We start from the raw sequence: 19,101 nt of genomic DNA, 5'->3' as shown, positions 1-19,101 counted from the left end.
TTGTGTGGTCTCACATTCCGAATTCCTCCCTTGCACCCCTTGCGTTTTGTTTCGCTCGGCCATAATTTCCAAAATTCGGGAAATAATCCGACCGGAATCAGTTGTACAATCGGATGACCAGAGTGCTTCTTCGCCAAGGAACGGAACGAAAACGGAATGACCGTATAGTAAGCTCATTGTTATTTACGGTGGAACATTGTCGGCTTGGCTTGTGGATTAACTGTTAGTTACTTTGGCGGCCGGGTTCTGTCCTCCGAACTGGTCTTTCCTCCGAGGCATGGCTCGCGTCACGATTGACAACGCTGCAATTCCTCCGGATACTGCGATGAACGATGACAGCAGTGACAAGTGCAAACATGTAGTATCACGGATATGTAGACAATGGTTATCAATGTATCGTGACGGATAGCAGAGCTACTGTCCGCCGGTCTTTCTCTTGTTTCTTCTCATCAACTAGCACCGTCACAGTTACTTGCTAAATCTGACCGTATGCACAGAGCACTCGGTTTTTAGCATTTTCCCAAACAGTATTGTGGAGCATGCACTGAACCGAGGTTACCAGAGTTCCAGCATGGGCTGATACCGGTTGACAGGCTGCCCTGCAATCCCAGGGGGCAATCCAATTGGACAGAATGTTCCTGGATAATATAGAAGCCCCGCCCAGAACTCCTAGTGCTCTCGTACCCCCACAAATGTTGCAATTCATGTCTCGAAAGCCGTGTTCCTCGGGTTGGCATTGCTTAATACCCTGAGAACGAGACTGGTTTGAATAACAATGTATCCCCATGCCCATTTAAGTAGCGTAAACTGCCACAATGTAGGGTTGGCAACTTGATCGGAGAAGATAGTAGATAGAAATCACACTGTCGATGCTGAAGAACTTGAGCACGGTAAGCGGCTAGTAAACTAGCGATTTCTTAGCTTCAAAAAGGTTTTGCAGAAAGGGTGGGGTTACTCGGCTAGGAAACCCCGTCGGATATAACCAGATTCTTTCCATCTTATCTGATCATCTGATAATCTCTAGTTACCCTCAATCCCCCCTTACAAATCACTGAATGGTTTCCTTGCTTTCACAAAACACAGCCAATTGCTACAAAATCCAACCACCACATTCCTCCACAATCATACATCACGGACGCAATGGCCAGTGAAGGTCTTCCCAAGACTCAGGATCTGTCCGACCCCGAAACACAGTATATTTTAGAGGGAAATGCCAGATTTCGTCGGCTAGGATGGAAACGCCTCACAATTATCTCAATAGTGGAGGCAATTGCCCTAGGAAGCTTAGGTCTTCCTTCTGCATTTGCCACTTTGGGCATGGTTACTGGTGTCATTCTGACAGTTGGTATCGGGCTGGTCGCAATGTATGCAGGTTATAACATCGGCCAAGTGAAGCTGAAGTACCCCGAAGTAGGGCACTATGCGGACGTTGGTCAGCTACTGCTGGGAAGAGTGGGATCTAAGATCTTCGTGGGTGCTTTTGTGGCTTTGCTGATTTTTGTCATTGGCTCGCATTGCTTGACAGGTGCAATTGCTTTCCAGACTATCACTGAAAGTGATGTGTGTTCGGTGGTATTCAGTGTGGTCTCTGCAGCGATTCTGATGATTCTCGCTATCCCTCCGTCCTTTGCCGAAATCGCAGTCCTTGGATATATCGACTTTGCGTCCATCATCTTGGCTATTGGGATCACTGTGATTGCAACTGGGATTCAAAGCTCCAATAATACCGGCACCTTCTCTGTTGAACATTCCCCGTGGTCTGCATGGCCGATAACCGGGATCACATTTTCACAAGCGATTGTGGCCACCAACAATATCGTTTTCGCTTATTCCTTCGCTGGCTGCTTGCCCTCGTTCATGGAAGATATGCATACCCCCGAGGACTATGCCAAAACTCTTTGGTGGCTAGGAGGCATCCAGATAGCCATATACACTCTGACCGGATCACTGATTTACGCTTTTGTGGGACAAGGGGTGCAATCTCCTGCACTGTTATCTGCCGGACCAGTGATCTCGAGAGTGGTTTTTGGAATCGCCCTCCCAGTCATCTTCATCTCGGGCTCGATCAACACAACAGTGGTGTGCCGGTACATTCATGGAAAGGTCTACCATGACTCTGCCGCCCGCTTTATTAACACCCGCAAGGGCTGGATGACTTGGTTGGGCCTAATAACTCTTGTCACAGTCTTGGCCTGGGTTATTGCCGAAGCTATTCCCATCTTCTCGGAGCTACTGTCGATCATCTCGGCCCTTTTTGTGTCGGGTCTATCTTTCTACATTCCTCCGGTGATGTGGTTTGTCCTTTTGAGAGAAGGGGCATGGTATGATAAGCACAACCTGCAGCCCGCCATTTGCAATCTTGTTGTCTTCATAGTCGGTATAATTGTTTTCGGGTGCGGTACTTACTCCAGCATTAAGGAACTGGTGGGTCTTGTCTACCTAGATGTGCTATTGTATGCTAACTTGTTTTCTGTAGGTTACCAAATTTCAGTCGGGGGCCATTACCAAACCGTTCACATGTTGAAAGAGGGAATATCTGCGATATGTATCTTCAAACAAAGACGATTGGGGCCTACATTCTCTATCCACATCGGGATAAAAAAGTTTTAACGATAAACGAGTCCAGGTGCTATATGTTCTAACAAAAGCTTAATTAAAGCAAATGGTGTTGTAAAAGGAGTATCCCACAGGTGCTTACTCACATATTGAATCTTTCTGGCCTCCCTCTCATTCTATACTTTCACTGCTCAAGGTTTCTTTTGGGGCAAATTGGCACTACAGTTGCCATTGTATATCTTAATTTCTAACAAAATTGTAGTAAACAAATAAAGTGCTCTATATATTGAGCTGGAATTACTGATCCTATATCTCGACTGATGAAAGGGTTGATTTCTCCATCGTCTCTCCCTACACATGACTTCGACCTCTATGAACGCGCCACTGCTGCCTTAGCCCACTCTTCAAACAGCGGGTGGAGACGGCTAGCTTCTCTATCGGCGACGTCGGAGAAGTCACTAGCAGCACCGAATGGGTGATAGGGAAAAGGTCTGCAAGGAGCAAAGCGAGTTGTGTCAGCCTAGGCAAATGCTATCAAGGTACGACATTGATCAATCACTCACCCATACTCAGGGACAAATGTAATAGGTTCTGACTTAAATGTGCCAGTCGCAAATGCCTCGATAATCTGTTTCCATGAATCTTCAAAGAACCGTCTTTCATCCTTGAAGATCGGGTTCGTTGGCTCTGGGCATTGCGACGACTGTGTCGTGCCCATTCTCGCATGGATATGATTGACCTTGAAGTAATCAGCCTTCCATATGTCGGCTTCGTCGCGAAGTTTCTGGTGACTCACATGGGGAATTATTGTGTGGAGCAGCTCCTTATCCTCCTCGCCTTGGTCCAGCAGCCGTTCACAGACAACAACGAAGTGGGAAAAGTCAGCCGTCACACGCAGACTGACATCACTCGTTAGCAGTATGCTTCCGCATTATGGAGTCCTTGGCCTTACCTAGGCACCCTCTTCAATACCTTCGCGGTGGTGTATGGACTGAAAAAGGCTCGATTCCGGTGGGTCTCGTGACAGACCTTGCCCTGAAGCCCGACCTCGGCGTCTACGACCAGAGAGCCCTCGAAGAACTCGACTGCCTCATCAACCGACCATTGGTCGCTAAAATAATCAGTATGAGACTGGACCTATGCGCACCGCAATGATGAACTCACTCTCCGGAATGCGCATTGATTTTATAGGGTTTCAGCGTCTTGGCGCGCTCTAGTTGCGTGCGATAGCCGGCAAGGTGATCCTTAGGTGTGAGGCCAGCGGGCTTCGGACCGGCATACATGGGCCATAGTGTATGAATTCTGGGCAAACAGAGTTAAAGAGTTGGTCGCAAAGGTGATTGTAGAAATTCGTCAACTCACAAGACACTGATCTCCAGACCAATTTCGTCGCAAAGCCGGCGGATTGAGACTAAATCCTCAAAAGGCGCAATGTCTATTTCCACCCCAGCTATTTGGCACATTTGTTAGCTTATGGGTATACGCAGTCAAGGAAGACTCCATTACTGTAGCCCTGGGCCTTTAGGCTAGGAAACCACTTATCCCAGTTCTCATAGTTGACTCCAGCATCAACACCCCAGATCGAGCGAAAGCGCAGCACAGAAGTCATGTTGGTCCTCAAATGCAGAAAGGGAGCCTTGTGACTTTGCAAGATTCAGATTTCCTAACCAGCAACCTCCGACCACTCTGGCCGGAGGCTCGCCAATTTGTACCCCTCCCAATCCCCGAAACGACTTCATTATGATAGACGGGAACAAAATGAGGCAATCTCCATCCCACATTGAAAGGGCAACGTTCTCCGCATACCGGCGCCAAGAATAACCCCGCCGACGTAGAAGGGGAAATATTCCCCGCTCGCATGGTCCACTCTGGCTCGACGGGGTAATCTTGCCATGATCGGCGAATGTTCAGCTCATGGAGCTTCTCCATGGCGGGGATTGACGGAATCCTGAACCCGATTTGGAATGGGGGACATTGCCCCGAAGACACGAGTCGCGCAACTCTTAGCCCATATATCTCCCCGATCCCCGACCGCGAAACCCGTATGTCATGCCATTGAATTCTTTTTCAACTCAAAGCATTAAACCACCGTCATCATGGCATCTACTATGAAAGCACTCAACTATCTCGGCCCTTACAAGGTGCGCGTGGAGGATGTCGAAAAGCCGAAGCTGGAACACCCTGATGACGTCATTGTCAAAGTCACCACGGTACGCTTCCCTTCCAATGCGTGGAATAAGTTATTAATGAGACTGGTAGGCTGCCATCTGCGGATCCGACCTGCAGTGAGTATACAGGGGGGTGCAGTCGACGATGAGTAGTAGCATTGGACTCACAGCTACACAGCATGTACGAGGGGCGCACTGCGGCAGAGCCCGGGATCACATTTGGTTGGTGAACACAATGTCATTTGAGGGCTAAGCGACTCTTTACTAATATGTCACAAGGCCACGAAAACATGGGAATTGTTGAGGAACTGGGAGAAGGAGTCACACTGTTAAAAAAGGGCGACCGTGTTGTGATGCCATTCAACGTGGCCGACGGCAGGTGCCAGAATTGCGAACAAGGTTATACTGCATTTTGCACAGGCGTTAACCCGGGTTTTGCTGGAGGTGCCTATGGTATGAACTAAGCACCTTTATGTTCACAGGTCGCTGGTCGCTGACTTTCTACAGGCTATGTGGCTATGGGCCCGTACCGAGGAGGTAATTCTGCCATGCACAGTTGAAACCCAAAATACTCGAAGTTAACCCAGCTGTAACTCCAGGCCAGGCGCAATATATCCGGGTTCCATATGCCGACTTCAATGCGCTTCTGCTGCCTCCTGGGACGGAGCATGAGGCCGACTTTGTTCTTCTTGCAGGTGAGTTCCGAGTGTTTGTTCTTGACCGTCGAACTTTCTAACTGCCCACCATAGATATCTTTCCAACAGGTAATCCCCATAATCGACACTTTTCCTGAGTATATTCCGGATTCTGATTCCTGGCTAGGCTGGCATGGAGTGGAAATTTCTGGCTTCAAGTCTGGAGAAAGTATCGCGGTTTTCGGTGCGGGTCCTGTAGGCCTCATGGCCGCCTACTCTGCCACCCTCCGCGGGGCATCTCGCGTGTTCGTTGTTGACCGAGTCCCCGAGCGACTCGCCGCTGCTCAGAATATTGGCTGCATTCCCATCAACTTCACTGCAGTGGACACTGTCGAGAAGATTATTCGTCTGAACGGGGGAATGGTCGACCGGTCCGTGGACGCGGTGGGTTACCAAGCTGTAGACAAGAGCGGGTCATCAGAGAAGGCCAACATTGTGTTGGAAAACATGATCAGTGTCACCCGAGCATGTGGAGGCATGGGTATTCCAGGACTATACGTGCCTAGGTATGTAAACTTCCCAGCCAATGATATCTGGAATACACTAATCTAAGTTATAGTGACCCCGGCGCTTCTGATGAAGCCGCCGCCAAGGGCGCCATCAGTCTCAGCTTTGGCAAGCTCTTTGAAAAGGTACGGATTCAACTTCTTGTGTGGTCCAGTATGCATCTAACTTTTATAGGGTTTGTCGTTAGCCACCGGTCAATGCAATGTGAAGGCCTATAACCGATACCTGCGGGACATGATCGTCGCCGGCAAGGCCAAGCCAAGCTTCGTGATTTCCCACGAAATCGCGCTTGACGATGCAGAAGTTGCCTATCACAAGTTCGACAAGAGGGAAGACGGATACACAAAGGTCATCATCCACCCCAATGGGGGCTTTCCGTCCTCGAGTGGTCCTGTACAGTCCAATTTGTGAATAGCTGGAAAGAATGAGATATGTATGAATGATCGACCAGTCAAATAAATACCTTTATAAAATCAAGGTTGACATGTTGAACTCGCTCGTTGGGCGTTTATCTTAAAATAACTTTGAATATCTGCCTTCATAACGGGGCCTTGATCTTATTCGAATCATGTGACAGACCAGAGAACACGCGTATGGATGTTTCTGTATGGATATTCACGTGATATCTTGGACTGAAACCTTAGAAACTGGGAAAGAGCGCCAGCCCTAGTCTAGAAAAGGAGCTCTAATCAACAAACTACAGGAATGCTTTTATTCCAAGAGTGGATTCTAGGCTCTGTATTTATCATGAGGGACAAGCTGAGGTGTCATATACCTCGAGAATGCGAGCACACACCGCTCCTAATAAGACGCATTTTAATATTGGGCTTGAGGCTCCTTCGTGCAAAATCAGTGGAGACAAGTTGCAGCTAACAAGGGCAATGATCGGACACTCAAAATAAAATTGCCTAAAGTGGGGTTCTAGATTCGAAGCTAGTTTAACGGGCTAGTATCTCGTACATTTTAGTGCCAATTTTGAAGAAGCTGTGAGCCTCTTGGCCATATCTCCACTAGGAAAGGTCGTCCTCATAAAACAAGCGTATACGGACAATGAAGGCCTTTTTTGGGTATAGACTCGGATTGGCCTTATAAACTACCGTCTACCGATTAAAGACTTTGGATTGCTGCTTTTTATCTTTGCTTTCTGCGTGATGTTTTCCCATTGCTCTTAAGAAAGTTAGAGGCTCTAGGTGCAGCGTGGCCATGAATTAAGGGTCCTCGTTCCCTTTCAGCCCCCACTACTACGGTTCACGATGGGTAGTTGTGGGGCGAAAGTTTGGGGCCAACAATGACACTCAAGATCCATATCAGCTAGACTGGGCCAATCGACTAGCAGGCACTGACACTTGACCGTTGATATCAGGGGAACACCACTAGCTTGTTCCTTTGTCTGGCACCCGCTTCCTTGGCGAAATGGGCATATGCCATTTTTAAGGGTCCAGCTGGTCCTCTAGGGTTTAGTATCAGTGATTGGCAAGAGCTAGTGAAATTAGAGATTAGATAGTTCGATAGTGGCAGCACACTAGGACGTCATGAGGGGTTATTTTTGTCGGTTTAGTTACATTCTCCGGGAAACGGAGTCGTACGAAGATTGGAGTACAAGGCTCAGGGCGTTTTCGAGAAGGCTTCATATCGGATTCAATCTCATCCGAGACATAATGGGGCATTGCCAACAGTGATCCCGTAACGTCTAAAAACAGACTTGCGCAGTGTATGCCTATTGGACATCGATTTTAATTTGAGGGCAAATTGATCCCTGTCATGGGGCCAGTAATTAACCAAACCCAGTATAAGCGTGCACCAGGATGGAGAAAACCACCAACTACAGGCTGTTACTCTTCGGCCAGACCCAGGATGGAAGTAGCGTAGCTTGATTTCTACCCAGCTGAGGCATTTTGAATGGGTATAAATATCTCGAAGATCACCTTGAACAAACCTATCTACAATCAACATAACCAACAAAACACAAACTCTACCAACCATAATCAATCGGAAAACATGAAGCTTCAGCAAGCCCTTTCTGTTCTGTCCCTAGCGGCATTCGCCGCAGCAGGTGATTTTTATGCGACCTGCAGAATCGATGACATTCAGGAAAACCGAGTGATGACTGCCAAATGCGCGGGCTCCCGTGGCAAGTTGCACAATTTCCTTGACCTTGACAAGTGCTATGGTGTGAACGCTGATGGAAACCTCATCCCTCTGGAAAAGTAAGTACACCCCCTTCTCCAGAGTTGTAGATGATAGTTAACAGACCATTCAACCAACAGCGGTAATTATACTGGCCGTTGCCAGCTTTGCAGCATCACCTACGATGGGAAGATGATGTGCCAATGCTTGGACGGCGATGACAAGACTGTCAAAACTACTATTGACTTGAGTATGTCGAAATCAAGCCCTCGAGATGTCCCGTGACCTGATAGAGCTAATGAAAATAGATGACATCATCTCTAATGATGATGGCATTCTTCACTGCCACGTTGGAGCCGGTGTTGATGCTTCGTGCTTCCAGAACGGGATGTGGGATGACGAGTGCCCCTAGGTATAGATTGACCGGACCTCGGTGGCAAGGTGACTTGCATGATGTTTCACTATTATCAAATATCGCTCTCCATGCTATGTACCTTACTCCTGTTAAGCAAGAAATTCACCTGTCAATGGCGAGACAAGGGTGGAACTTCATCCCAAGCAATGACTGAGCGAACATCAAAGCAAAGCCACACCAAGATGAACCTAGATTCATTGAGAAATTTAGTTCTACTGTTAGCTACAGTACTAGGGAAGCGCTCTCTAATTCGCATATTTACTTTGTAATATAGCCAACAGTCCGATCTTTATCATCACACAAAACACTCTCGAGCCCTCCCTGAGTAGGATATGCCTAAAACAAGAGCTTCTCCCACTGCTGTGATATACTAAAAAGTCCATTGCAGACAGATTGAGTTTGATTGAGGTTGAGTTTTTACCTTGATAATGAGACCTGAACTCTTTTCTGCAACGGACATCATCACAGGGATGATCGCTGGTGACGCTCCAGCTTGAGGGGATCCGCCGCGGCATATTCCACTAAGCCTTGTTTAGTTAGATCATGCATTGGCGTCTTGGCAGTTCAAGCCGGCCGAAAACACCAGTAAGTCAACAACATACACCGAAACCTGTCGCATTGTCAGCCCAGATTAGATTCAACAAACGGCAAGCGAGAAATAGCCGAGAGTAACATCAGGTTACCGTCAAATGAGCGGCAAGATGCGTTGTTGGGGTGCCCAAAAAAGCCCTTTTGGGGCAGACTGGTTGTTCGTTATATATATCACCCGCTCTTCTTGGAACACCCACCTGTGATGTTCAAGACTTACGAAGGCCAAGCTGAGGGAAACAGACCAGAAACCCCGTAGCAAAGCATTCCTGACTTACGGCCACTTGCATAGTAGAGACTTAACGTTACAGTAATCGTTTATCTCGATCTCATCACCTGCTAATGAGAGGAAAACTGTGATGGAATTAGCTACATGCGCCCGTAAACTCGGTTGCTCAAAAGCCAAGGTGATCAGTCCATGAGGTAACAGACCAATTCAAACCGTAACCTAAATCTAATCTAAGTTCTATAATGGCTAAAGGATGGGGATTGCATATCATCTTTGTTAACAAAGTGTAGACACCTCCGTGGTTACTCAACCGGGATAATTCCGCCTCCGCCGGGGACACGGGAATTTTCCGAAGAAATGCCGAGTAAACAAAGCCGGGACGCGTCTCGCGTCGTTTAGATGGAAGAGAGAGAAAACAAAGACAGGAAATCATGCAAATATCTCATGTTCTGTGTTAGTAGATATCTTGCTTATCGACCAGCGTGAATAAGAGGAAGAAAAATACGTGGATCGCAAATCTTCGATCGATCACTTGTCTGGCAATTTTGCTTAATTGTTTTGAGGAGAGTGAGAGTAGATACAAGAGATAGATCGTTCCGCGGCAGAAGATGGTGCTATCACCGGTTGCATTGTACCATGGTAAGTACTCAAAGCGTTTGACTGCGATGGGGCCTTTTGAAGCAAAGTATTATCAACCTGCAGTGGTGCCCGTTTCCCCTGACCGTCTGAGAAGAATTCTCTTTTGGAATCGAGATAAAGCCTGTCGAGAAGCGTCATGTATGGAAGATGATGTGGATATTGAAAAGAACTTGTGTTATAACTCGGACACATTTGGAAATAGGAGTACTTATCGTCATAAGTGCAGGAGCCGGCGTGTTGACATGCGATGTTGCAGACATTGTGCAAGGAAGAGACCCGAAAGACTTTCAGGGCGAATTTGGCTTTTATTGTACACCGGAGTGCATGTTTCTAATTTCTACTCCGTACGGAGTATGCTTGGAAGGGATGTAGCAGCCTTCCGCACTATGTTAAAGAATCTCAAGGAATTCTACCGACAGGACCCGCCCATGTCTCAAACTCATATCAAGCACTATACAGATGGAGCAGTCTCTGTGCTTCCCCCCTTTTTGTTAAGAAGGGGTTTTTTCGCAAGGCGAAAGGAGAGGGCTTCGAATAACCTGAAAAATGATCCGCCGAGTCTATCGACCAAAATTCATCTGAGAACAATCCAGGCCGTACACCTTGCAAATATCTGCGCTTTTAATTAAGCATTTCCGGTTAAGATCATAACTTTCCAACCTGGAATCTTTCTTTTCTAGCTCCAAAATTTCCCACACTTAAGTTGTCAACGTTGTATAACATTCCGTTTAGAAACCTTAAACCTTGGACGTGTCTAAGCGAGTCAGACACTCGGAACTTTTCGCTTACCAAATTCCAGGGGGCCTAGAATGGTGAACATAAATCTAGATGCCTTATACCCCGTGGGGCTCGGTGGACTGTAGAAAGATTAAGCATTTGGCATCCATGGACCTGAATGCTTATGTGTAGTCCCTAGATCGGAGAGGACGGTATTTTTGTTTCCGTCACTTGCCAGTCCCGCAGGCGAAGTGACACCCATCTCCCGACTACGGAGTAGGCCTGGAAGGGGCGGTTATGTGTAGATTGAAGATTCCAATGTCTCTCGGGATTTATACCTAAATGAGTATCAATTACGCCTGCGATTGTTCGTCTCGAGTCAGAGAACGACCGTGTTTCGGAGGCAATGACTAGTGTCTAAGGAGTAGGTACGGAAGGTACGGAATACTGAGTATGTTTCGAGTACAAGAACTACCAGCAGGGCTCGGATGTTGAAGGTCAGGCCCACGAAAAGGATTCAACTCCGCCGTTGAAACGCCAGATCCAGTATGGCGCTCTGGAGTTTCTCCGCGAGACTGACGATCTTACCGTTGCTTGTTGGTGGCTGTGGGTCTCCGGCGTTGGAAATAAATGGATCGGCAGTTTTAAGCTGCTACCGCGACTGTCTCCGACTGGTTTACCCCTTGAGAGGTGGAGGCTGGTTTGATTAATCGTACCATTGCATGTTTTGATCAGAGATTACGGAGTGAATTCTCCTCCACTAGAATCCAGGGTGACAGGCACGAGGTTTCTCGAGAAGCATATATAAAACGCTCTGCCGGTCCAACCTTGACAGTTGTGACAGCCACTCCACAATAACAGTTGCCATCACAATGCCTTCTATCGCCCAGACCCTTCCCTTTCTCGCCGCCATGGCGTTCCAGGCCGCCGATGCTGCCATGGGCCCTGCCTTCAGCACCGGTCCTGTCTCTGACAACAGCTGGATTCGCGAGGCCACCTCCACCTTGGTTCTCCCCAAGGCTCCCAGTGGATCTACCGGTGTTGCTTCCCTCTGGGTTGGCATGGGCACCTCCAACGGTGATCTGGTCCAGTCCATCGCCGATAACTGGGACTCCGATCACTGGAGCGTCTACGCTTACACTCTGCTGAGCACCGGCGGTGAGTCGAGCCTAGGCTCCTTTGAATTGAGAGCCTCAAGAAACTGACGATCTGTTCAGCCCAGTCCCAGATGCCCGTCCAGGGACCTGCCACAGATGCCACTGAGGGCGACAAGATCACTATGCACTGTAAGAGCACCCCGCACACTAAGAGACCGGAACATGCAGCTAAACGTGAATACAGACAAGTTCGACGACAACAGCGGCAACTACACGCAGACTGTTCAGCTCAACGGCAAGACCGTTTCGACCCTCTCCACCAGCGACGAGCACGCCCAGGGCTGGGGCAGTTCCGTCGAGTGTGGCGAGGACAACTGCGGCACTATCGGTGCTCATAGTAAGCTTTCCTGCAGCTAATGGACTGCGTCCTATGTAATGGATTGTTGGACTAATGCATATTGTTTCACAGAGTGGATCGACACCAAGATCACCTTGGACTCCGCTGACCCCAACTACATCAACACCGTCGGCAAGGGCGAGGGTGTTACCGGCGAGATGTCCACCAACGACAACGGCAAGACCTGGACTGTCACTACCATCAACATCCCCGAGTTCACCTTCGGACAGTCTTCGTAAGGTCTCAGCCAGAATTACTGAGAATTTTACTGTATTATAGTGCGACACTCTACAAAGCCATGGTTTAAGAGAAACTTCAAGTCCAATTTGTGTTAATAGTGCAATCTGTTTTGGCAGTGTATCTTCCATATCGTTGACCGATATCTATGCCAACAACCCCCTTTTGAGTCCCATCGTTCTAGAGTCCATAAGGCATTACAAACTCGCGAGTAAACGAGGAGGTGCTCCGGAACCATAGACGAACACCATTGCCTAAGAATCATCTTCACTCGAATCGGTCTCATATTCACTCGAATCGGTCATGTCCGGTTGTGACGGACACATCAAGAGACGATCTGGGGGCCCGTAGACATTACGAATCCTATTTCCCCAAAGGTAATTATCAGGTGAGCCCTTTGACCTTTCTTGTGGCTGAGGTCGAAATTCCAGGCCTTTGCGCAACTGATCTTCGTTGAAGGTTCTCCTGTGCACTGTGTATGAGTTTCCAAGATGGGGAAAGCAGTCTCTCCTCCCTGGCGGAAAGGGGCCTGCTTTTGGAAGGCCATTCTCCCAAATAGTTAGAAGATTAATCAATCTTCGAGGCCTTTCTCCAGAGCCCTGGACACCATTGTAGTCAAAAAGGGTCGAGAAGTGCGCCTGGCTCAGACACGGCATCTTTGTGCTTAATTGCTCGAAAATTGGCTCCCATTTGCCCGTTGTAAGCGTAATACTTTCAAAAGTGACACTTTTGATGGTATTCGTGTGCCGCGCAAGGAATCCAAGTAGAGCATCCTGCATCACTGGAAAGCCAGCTAGAGACAGAGTCTCCAGCTCAGGAAGTGAGGGTTGTTCGGAAATGGCCGTGGATATCCACTCATATCCGCCATCTCTCCGAGTCATACGGTAAAGCTGCAAATCGAGATGACGCAGCTTTGGAGTTGACTGCAGTAATTGCAAGATTCCCGGTCGCTCGCACGATGCTGCCTGGGGGATGCGTCTTCTAGGCAGCTCGGTTTCACTACCAAAAGACTTATCGAAAATCTTGTCACCCCCCAATGCCATTCCTATCATTGTTTCGTTGGACATCTCTGTACAGAGACTCAATTTCAGGGTGTGCAGTTTTGCACCGAGAACATCACGACCGGCTTGATCGAGGTTTGTCAGTTGAAGCGTGTGATCAGTCAAGAAAACACTGCATCTTATGAGGTCTCGATAGATGCTCAAACAGCCAATCGAAACTTTGCCTTCAGCAAGGGCAGAGATCACAATATCATGCACCTTTGTAGCCTTGGTCCAGATCTCCGGCCAAACACCCTCCTCGGAACTGACTCGTAGCTGTGGCCCGAGTTGGACTGCCGCATCGAGCTCGACACTGTCGAGGTTCTCGAACTGCTGGAAAACCCGACCTAGACGCCTAACCAAGGATTGTGCAGACACTTCTTCTTGAATTTTGCTCTGTTCTCTCAGCCAGTGAATATCGGATTGGATATCCTGAGTTTTCCATTTGAGTTGTCTTTTTCGATCCGGGTTTCGCTTTTCTTCTGCCTCTTTGGTGGCAAAATAAAGCGCGACGACTGTGATGTGGTGAACTTGTTGACGCAGTACCGGATTATCAATCAGGGCTTTCAGCGACTGAAAGCTCTGCTCGGTCAGATCAAGGGTTGGCTGACGGATGTTGAAGTGAGGTCCAAGGCAGCGTTGGCTCAATATTCGATTCACGAGACGAAGAGATTTGATGCTCTCCAGGTCAAGAAAACCCAGGATCATGTGGAGAAGCTCCAACGGGATACCGAGCTCTGACATCGCAAAAGCTCGTAGTACAGGGCGAAAGGTGTGATCGTACTGTCGTAGAGAATGGCTTCAGTTATTGAACGAGAGGTGCTCAATCTGGTTGTAGAGGAAGGAATGTGTTCCTTAAGGTTTGTGTGGTGGCCATGTGGATGTCTTAAATAGCCGACCGCTAAGAAGGGTTGACCCTTTTCGGATCAGGGTTATATCTGTCTGTCATTGTTTGGGTTGAGGGGTCAGCATATGTGATTTCCTGGCAGGTACAAATCGTATTGATGCGGATCTGATGGCCGTTTTGTGGCCTGTCTGGTCCATGGTTCTTTGCTCACTTGTGCTACCGCCGATCCTATCACTGCTCTGGGTGTATCCGTGGCCTCCGGGATCCTGCGGTCCACCCACTGCCTTTCGGCAGTGGGTGGACCGCAGCGAAATTGAAGAAATGAAGCAATTGAATTATCAATACTAAACACCGCGTAAATCAATGAAAAAAGAATTAATGTTCTTGGCCAGTTGAATGAGCAGGATTAGCCGCTTGAGATGAAGCTTTTTGTGAGCTTGTAGAGTCAGAATTGGGCGTTCTTTTGCCGTAAACCTTTTCCAGCTGTTTTTGAAGCCTTTTTTCTTCCTGATCAATCCTTTTCTTCCTAGAGGCTTCAATTGAGCGATTCGCATCATTTACAGTGAGAATACCGCTATCCGAGAGGTTTGGAACTTGCCGCCGTGTTGTATTTCGCATTCGAGGCGCCTGCATCTCTCTCATTCGTTTCACAGTATCCCGCATCATTGTAAGCTCCTCCTGAGTTCTTTTGAGGTGAAAATCCGTACGATCAAGATGACGTTGAAGTTTTGGGGTGATTGAATCGGAAGGTAAAAGCCTTGAGCGTTTCTTTTTATTTTTTTCGATTGCTTCAGCGCTTTTTGGAGGCGTATTTTCGATGTTTGAAGAGCCGATATCCGGTGATCGTGAAGGTGTGCGTTCTTCGTATTTATGAAGCTCAGAAATAGAGGTCTCATTTCTCGATAATTTGTTTAAAAGCGGTTGAATGATCAGTGAAGCGTTGACAGGAAAAATGCCGTGTTTTTTGAAGGAATGACGAATTATTCGTTGTGTGAAGGTTTTTTCTCGTACGGCTGTGATATCCTTCAAAAAATCGGACTTTCCCGCAGGGACTCCTCCATACTGTGAAATCTCATTATTCTGCGAATAAAATCGATTTTTATATGTAAGAAAAGGATTTCCATCGAGCGGTTGACATAGATGAGTTGTATGAGGTTTAAAGCCGAAAGGAATAATCTCTTTTTCTTCACAAAACTGCAGAAATTCGAGAGTTAGATGAGCCGTATGACCGTCAAATAAAAGCACGCGTTTTTCATTTTTTTTCAAGCGTTCAGGAACACTTGTTTCTTCATGAAATTTCTTCAGCCAGTCAAGCGCGAGTTGATCATTGATATAGCCTTTTTCTGACACCGCTGTATAGTAATTTGGAAAATTATCATGCGTATACCATGATTCCATAAACTTTTCACCTGCAAAGATAAAAAGCGGCGTCATTACCCAGCCATCCGCTGCAATACATTCAACAGCGCTTATATTCTGAGTTTTTTCAGCCTCAGGAAGATCAGGAGGAGGTCTTTTCGAGGATCCTAAAACGTGTTGACTTTTGCATTGACCGGGTTGAAATCCGCATTCATCAAAATTGTAGATGAGACGTGGAGGAAGATTTTCAACCACGCGAGAAAGCTGGTGATACCAAAATTGAAGAAATCCAGTATTCTCAGCAGTCAAACGCTTCTTCTCTTTTGTTTTTTGTTTCATCGGCTTCAATTGAAGGTGTGGAGGCAATGTTTTAGCGAAGCGATATGGCCACCATTTGCTGACGCGCTTTTCTGATCCTGCGCGAAATAAAGCGCGATTTGCGAAGTCCGTGACCATGCGAGTCGTAACTGGAAGATGAATATTATCCATTTGAGCAATCCACTGCTTCAAAGCCTCATTTTGATATTCTTCCAGAGTCTTGTTGTGTGGGATACGCGAGGTTGAAGTTGAAGGAGGTTTGGAAAGACGCGCATGCAATGTGCGATAAGGAACGTTAAATTCTCGCGCAATTTTCGCGATATTCGGTTTTTTTTTCGCGTTGAGCGAATTGTACAGCTTCAAATAATTGATTTCTGACTTCTTCGCTATATTTCGTCATGTTGGGCGGTTGAGAATTCAAATGTTCAAAAATTGCTTCATTTCTTCAATTTCGCTGCAAACTTCAATTTCGCTGCGGTCCACCCACTGCCGAAAAGGCGGTGGGTGGACCGCAGGATCCCGGAGGCCACGGATATGCCAGGTTTCTTGAGCCCTTGTCGAATCAGATTTCCGAGTGAAATGTTGGTGCTACCTAAGGTATGTGACCCACTGGGCCACTGGCCTATGATATCTATCAGCCCCACACCATAACTTCGCTCTGATCCCGCGCGATTAACCAGGCCTACGGAGAAGTCTTTGAAATTCGCCTGAGAAGCTCTTGTTAGAATTCTAGACAGACATTTTGGGTTTTGTAATTGCGCGGTCTTGTATACATAATTCCCTCAGCTATTGTCCAGATCATGCCGTACCGGTGAAACTATCCAGTGGATTGTTATCAAACTTCCAAGTAGATACTACACATAACGTTTCCCCCCCCGTCATATAATAAACTCTATAAAGAAACTTTAAACGTCCACATGAAACTATTGACCGACGGCCGGGGAAACGGGCGGCCCCAGGGGCGGTGCATCGTGCATGACGCAATGCCAAGGAGGTAAAGGAGTGTCCAACTCAGCTTTATTTAAAACCGCTCCAGACCCTGAGACAGCAATACCCATGGATCCTCAATTCTGGAAGAATCGAATTTGTAAAAAAAGGTTTAAATATACCGCAAACCTTATTCAGCCACTCTATTATCAGATCCCCACCAATCTCTACCACGATGGGCTTCGACGCCGTCAAAAAGGCCTTTCGTTCCAAACCGGCCAAAGATCCCAAAGACTACACCCCGGAAGAATACGACGAACATGTAAAGAAATATGGTCCTCCTCTCAATATGACGTCGAGCGAGATGAGGAAGTCGACCTACTCGCAGGCTGGAGTCTTAGGAGCGGTGACTATGGCGCTGGGATCCTGAAGCCTGTATGTTTGATGAATTACGGCCACGATTTCAAATGTTTGTCGAAGCAGGTCGGAATGGAGACTACCGAGATCTATTTATCAAACAACCAGGCTATTTGGTTGAAATTTGTTGGAGAATACTCCTAGGACGAATCCGTTCTGTGTGTCATATTCGCTGCTTATGTCTACCTTCAGATAGCTCGCAACGGATTCATCCGAATTACATTCGTTTTGTGATTTAGGAAAACTTTAGTCAAGATCTCTGGTATCAAAAGACGCCAGTTCTAGGCTTTAATCGGCCCTGTGAATGTGCTGAGGGGCTCCGCAGAGTAACATTCACGACCTCTATCCGTCAGCATGATATCATGAGTCTGGCCTTTCTGCTACGGCTTTACTTGTATAATTTAGTCTACTAGGTTGTCTTGGCAGCCCATCGACTGATCGATGTTCCGCGGAGATCCCGTTTTTGTAGGGCATTTTGTTACGTAAGAATTAAGATAGAAATAACACTTTGGCAGATACCAAAGTAACCAGACACGTCCAGACTGATCGGAGTCCCATGGTAAATCCGGGGGTGCGATTCGTATTGAGGCAACTGCGAATGAGTCGAGATTTTTTGCCAAATTGGGCGCGCAATTATGGAAAAGTCCGTTCAGGGCCGGGATGAGTGGAGATGGAGCCGTTTATTTCATTCCAGATCAAGGTAAGGAAAACAATAATAACAAAGTTTGGACCAAGGGTATCTCTCTTAGCCTGTGGCTTAGCTTGAGCCAAGGCCTGTCATCATGAGGTCGCTCGGATGTCGGACTAGCTTGTGAATTTCAGAATTCGATTAGCCGTCAATCAGCTCTCCAATCCGCCAGAGTAAGGATCCCTTCAAAAGCCAGTGAGCCAGTGTCTACCAAGACTGTACGATGGCATCCTAAACTTCTAGTTATTAGTCCCGATTGGACTTTCCAGTTTTCAAATGCCCGGAAGAGCACCAGGCTCTAAAAATCTTCTAAGACTGCCCTCTTAGAGTCGTGTTCGACGTGCCCATGACGGCGAGCAAGCAGGTGCTCTTCCACACCGGTGCCGATTTGATGTTTTAACCCCGCGGAGGTATGTACCTACGTCACTACGATCAGGAACTTGGATAGTGTCTCTGTCGAGAAACTTAGATTGAAGATTATGTGGGCATTTCTTTGGCAAAACTCCGGATTTTCGATCTTTACTATTGTAAATAGGCTCTGGGCACGGCGAAGGAATGAGAATGAGTACCAGGGGTGTAGGAGGCTAGGTACGGGGTCTAGGGGTAGTGTAGTAAATGTAGCGGTAGAAGGCCTTGATTATATGCGATACTATCCTAAACTACTGAGTAAGCAGTAGAGAGAGAGGCCTTTTATTATGCGAGCTTAGGCAGTGCGGTGTTTCGCCCTATTCTTCGGCCAAGTCCCCGGGAGCCTCAGGCATCAACGTCTTGAGCTCCAGGGGCTCGCCAACATTAATGATGTTGTTGATTGAATAAAAGCCTTGCTATACAACCACCTAGTGAGCTCCAAATTGCCGCTGTCGAAGGATCAGTTATATTAGCATCCAAACAGATTGAGGCTCATAACAAGAAAAACTAACAGCATCATCACTGCCTAAGTGTGAAAGCCTAAGATTGATCCGTCGTGTGTTTTAGCGCGCATTCCTGCTGCCGGTGGGTCCTCGTACATTTTAGCGTAGCCTTGCCAATCGATCTGCATCGAAAATCAGAGTACAAATCGGCCTTGCCCTTGCTGTTGAGACTAAGTTGAGTTTGTTGATGACCCTAGACAAATCTGATTGTACTAAGATATA

General features: G+C 47.4%; 7 protein-coding genes across 7 annotated transcripts; 5 read left to right on the top strand and 2 right to left on the bottom strand.

The window, feature by feature from the left end:
• Positions 1-1,140: 1,140 nt before the first annotated feature.
• LDX57_010475 (uncharacterized protein) lies at positions 1,141-2,524 on the top strand (the record flags this gene model as incomplete). Its single annotated transcript, XM_046092225.1, has 2 exons — positions 1,141-2,424; positions 2,477-2,524. The coding sequence occupies 2 exons, from the start codon at positions 1,141-1,143 to the stop codon at positions 2,522-2,524; spliced, it is 1,332 nt and encodes a 443-aa protein (XP_045948203.1).
• Positions 2,525-2,926: 402 nt separating this feature from the next.
• LDX57_010474 (sugar phosphate isomerase/epimerase family protein) lies at positions 2,927-4,165 on the bottom strand (the record flags this gene model as incomplete). The annotated part of the gene is made up of 6 exons (XM_046092224.1): positions 2,927-3,047; positions 3,120-3,455; positions 3,509-3,667; positions 3,721-3,858; positions 3,919-4,006; positions 4,063-4,165. 6 exons carry the CDS (start codon positions 4,163-4,165, stop codon positions 2,927-2,929), a joined length of 945 nt encoding a protein of 314 aa, XP_045948202.1.
• Positions 4,166-4,628: 463 nt separating this feature from the next.
• Positions 4,629-6,372, top strand: LDX57_010473 (glutathione-independent formaldehyde dehydrogenase). The gene is made up of 10 exons (XM_046092223.1): positions 4,629-4,766; positions 4,816-4,841; positions 4,903-4,946; positions 5,004-5,177; positions 5,232-5,261; positions 5,324-5,419; positions 5,474-5,488; positions 5,547-5,925; positions 5,979-6,051; positions 6,101-6,372. Exons 1-10 carry the CDS (start codon positions 4,653-4,655, stop codon positions 6,335-6,337), a joined length of 1,188 nt encoding a protein of 395 aa, XP_045948201.1. The 5' UTR covers positions 4,629-4,652; the 3' UTR covers positions 6,338-6,372.
• A 1,552-nt stretch (positions 6,373-7,924) lies between these two features.
• LDX57_010472 (CVNH domain-containing protein) lies at positions 7,925-8,465 on the top strand (the record flags this gene model as incomplete). Its single annotated transcript, XM_046092222.1, has 3 exons — positions 7,925-8,133; positions 8,194-8,303; positions 8,362-8,465. 3 exons carry the CDS (start codon positions 7,925-7,927, stop codon positions 8,463-8,465), a joined length of 423 nt encoding a protein of 140 aa, XP_045948200.1.
• Positions 8,466-11,513: 3,048 nt separating this feature from the next.
• On the top strand, positions 11,514-12,374 carry LDX57_010471 (uncharacterized protein; the record flags this gene model as incomplete). Its single annotated transcript, XM_046092221.1, has 4 exons — positions 11,514-11,799; positions 11,859-11,927; positions 11,983-12,135; positions 12,208-12,374. 4 exons carry the CDS (start codon positions 11,514-11,516, stop codon positions 12,372-12,374), a joined length of 675 nt encoding a protein of 224 aa, XP_045948199.1.
• Positions 12,375-12,443: 69 nt separating this feature from the next.
• On the bottom strand, positions 12,444-14,156 carry LDX57_010470 (uncharacterized protein; the record flags this gene model as incomplete). The annotated part of the gene is made up of 1 exon (XM_046092220.1): positions 12,444-14,156. One exon carries the CDS (start codon positions 14,154-14,156, stop codon positions 12,627-12,629), a length of 1,530 nt encoding a protein of 509 aa, XP_045948198.1. The 3' UTR covers positions 12,444-12,626.
• Positions 14,157-17,098: 2,942 nt separating this feature from the next.
• On the top strand, positions 17,099-17,293 carry LDX57_010469 (uncharacterized protein; the record flags this gene model as incomplete). Its single annotated transcript, XM_046092219.1, has 1 exon — positions 17,099-17,293. One exon carries the CDS (start codon positions 17,099-17,101, stop codon positions 17,291-17,293), a length of 195 nt encoding a protein of 64 aa, XP_045948197.1.
• Between the last annotated feature and the right edge of the window lie 1,808 nt (positions 17,294-19,101).

The sequence above is a fragment of the Aspergillus melleus genome, assembly GCF_016097325.1.
Source record: "Aspergillus melleus strain CBS 546.65 chromosome Unknown contig6, whole genome shotgun sequence".
In the NCBI taxonomy this organism is placed as follows: domain Eukaryota; kingdom Fungi; phylum Ascomycota; class Eurotiomycetes; order Eurotiales; family Aspergillaceae; genus Aspergillus; species Aspergillus melleus.
The sequence above is the reverse complement of the archived record's forward strand: the minus strand, read 5'-3'. Positions and strand labels throughout refer to the sequence as shown.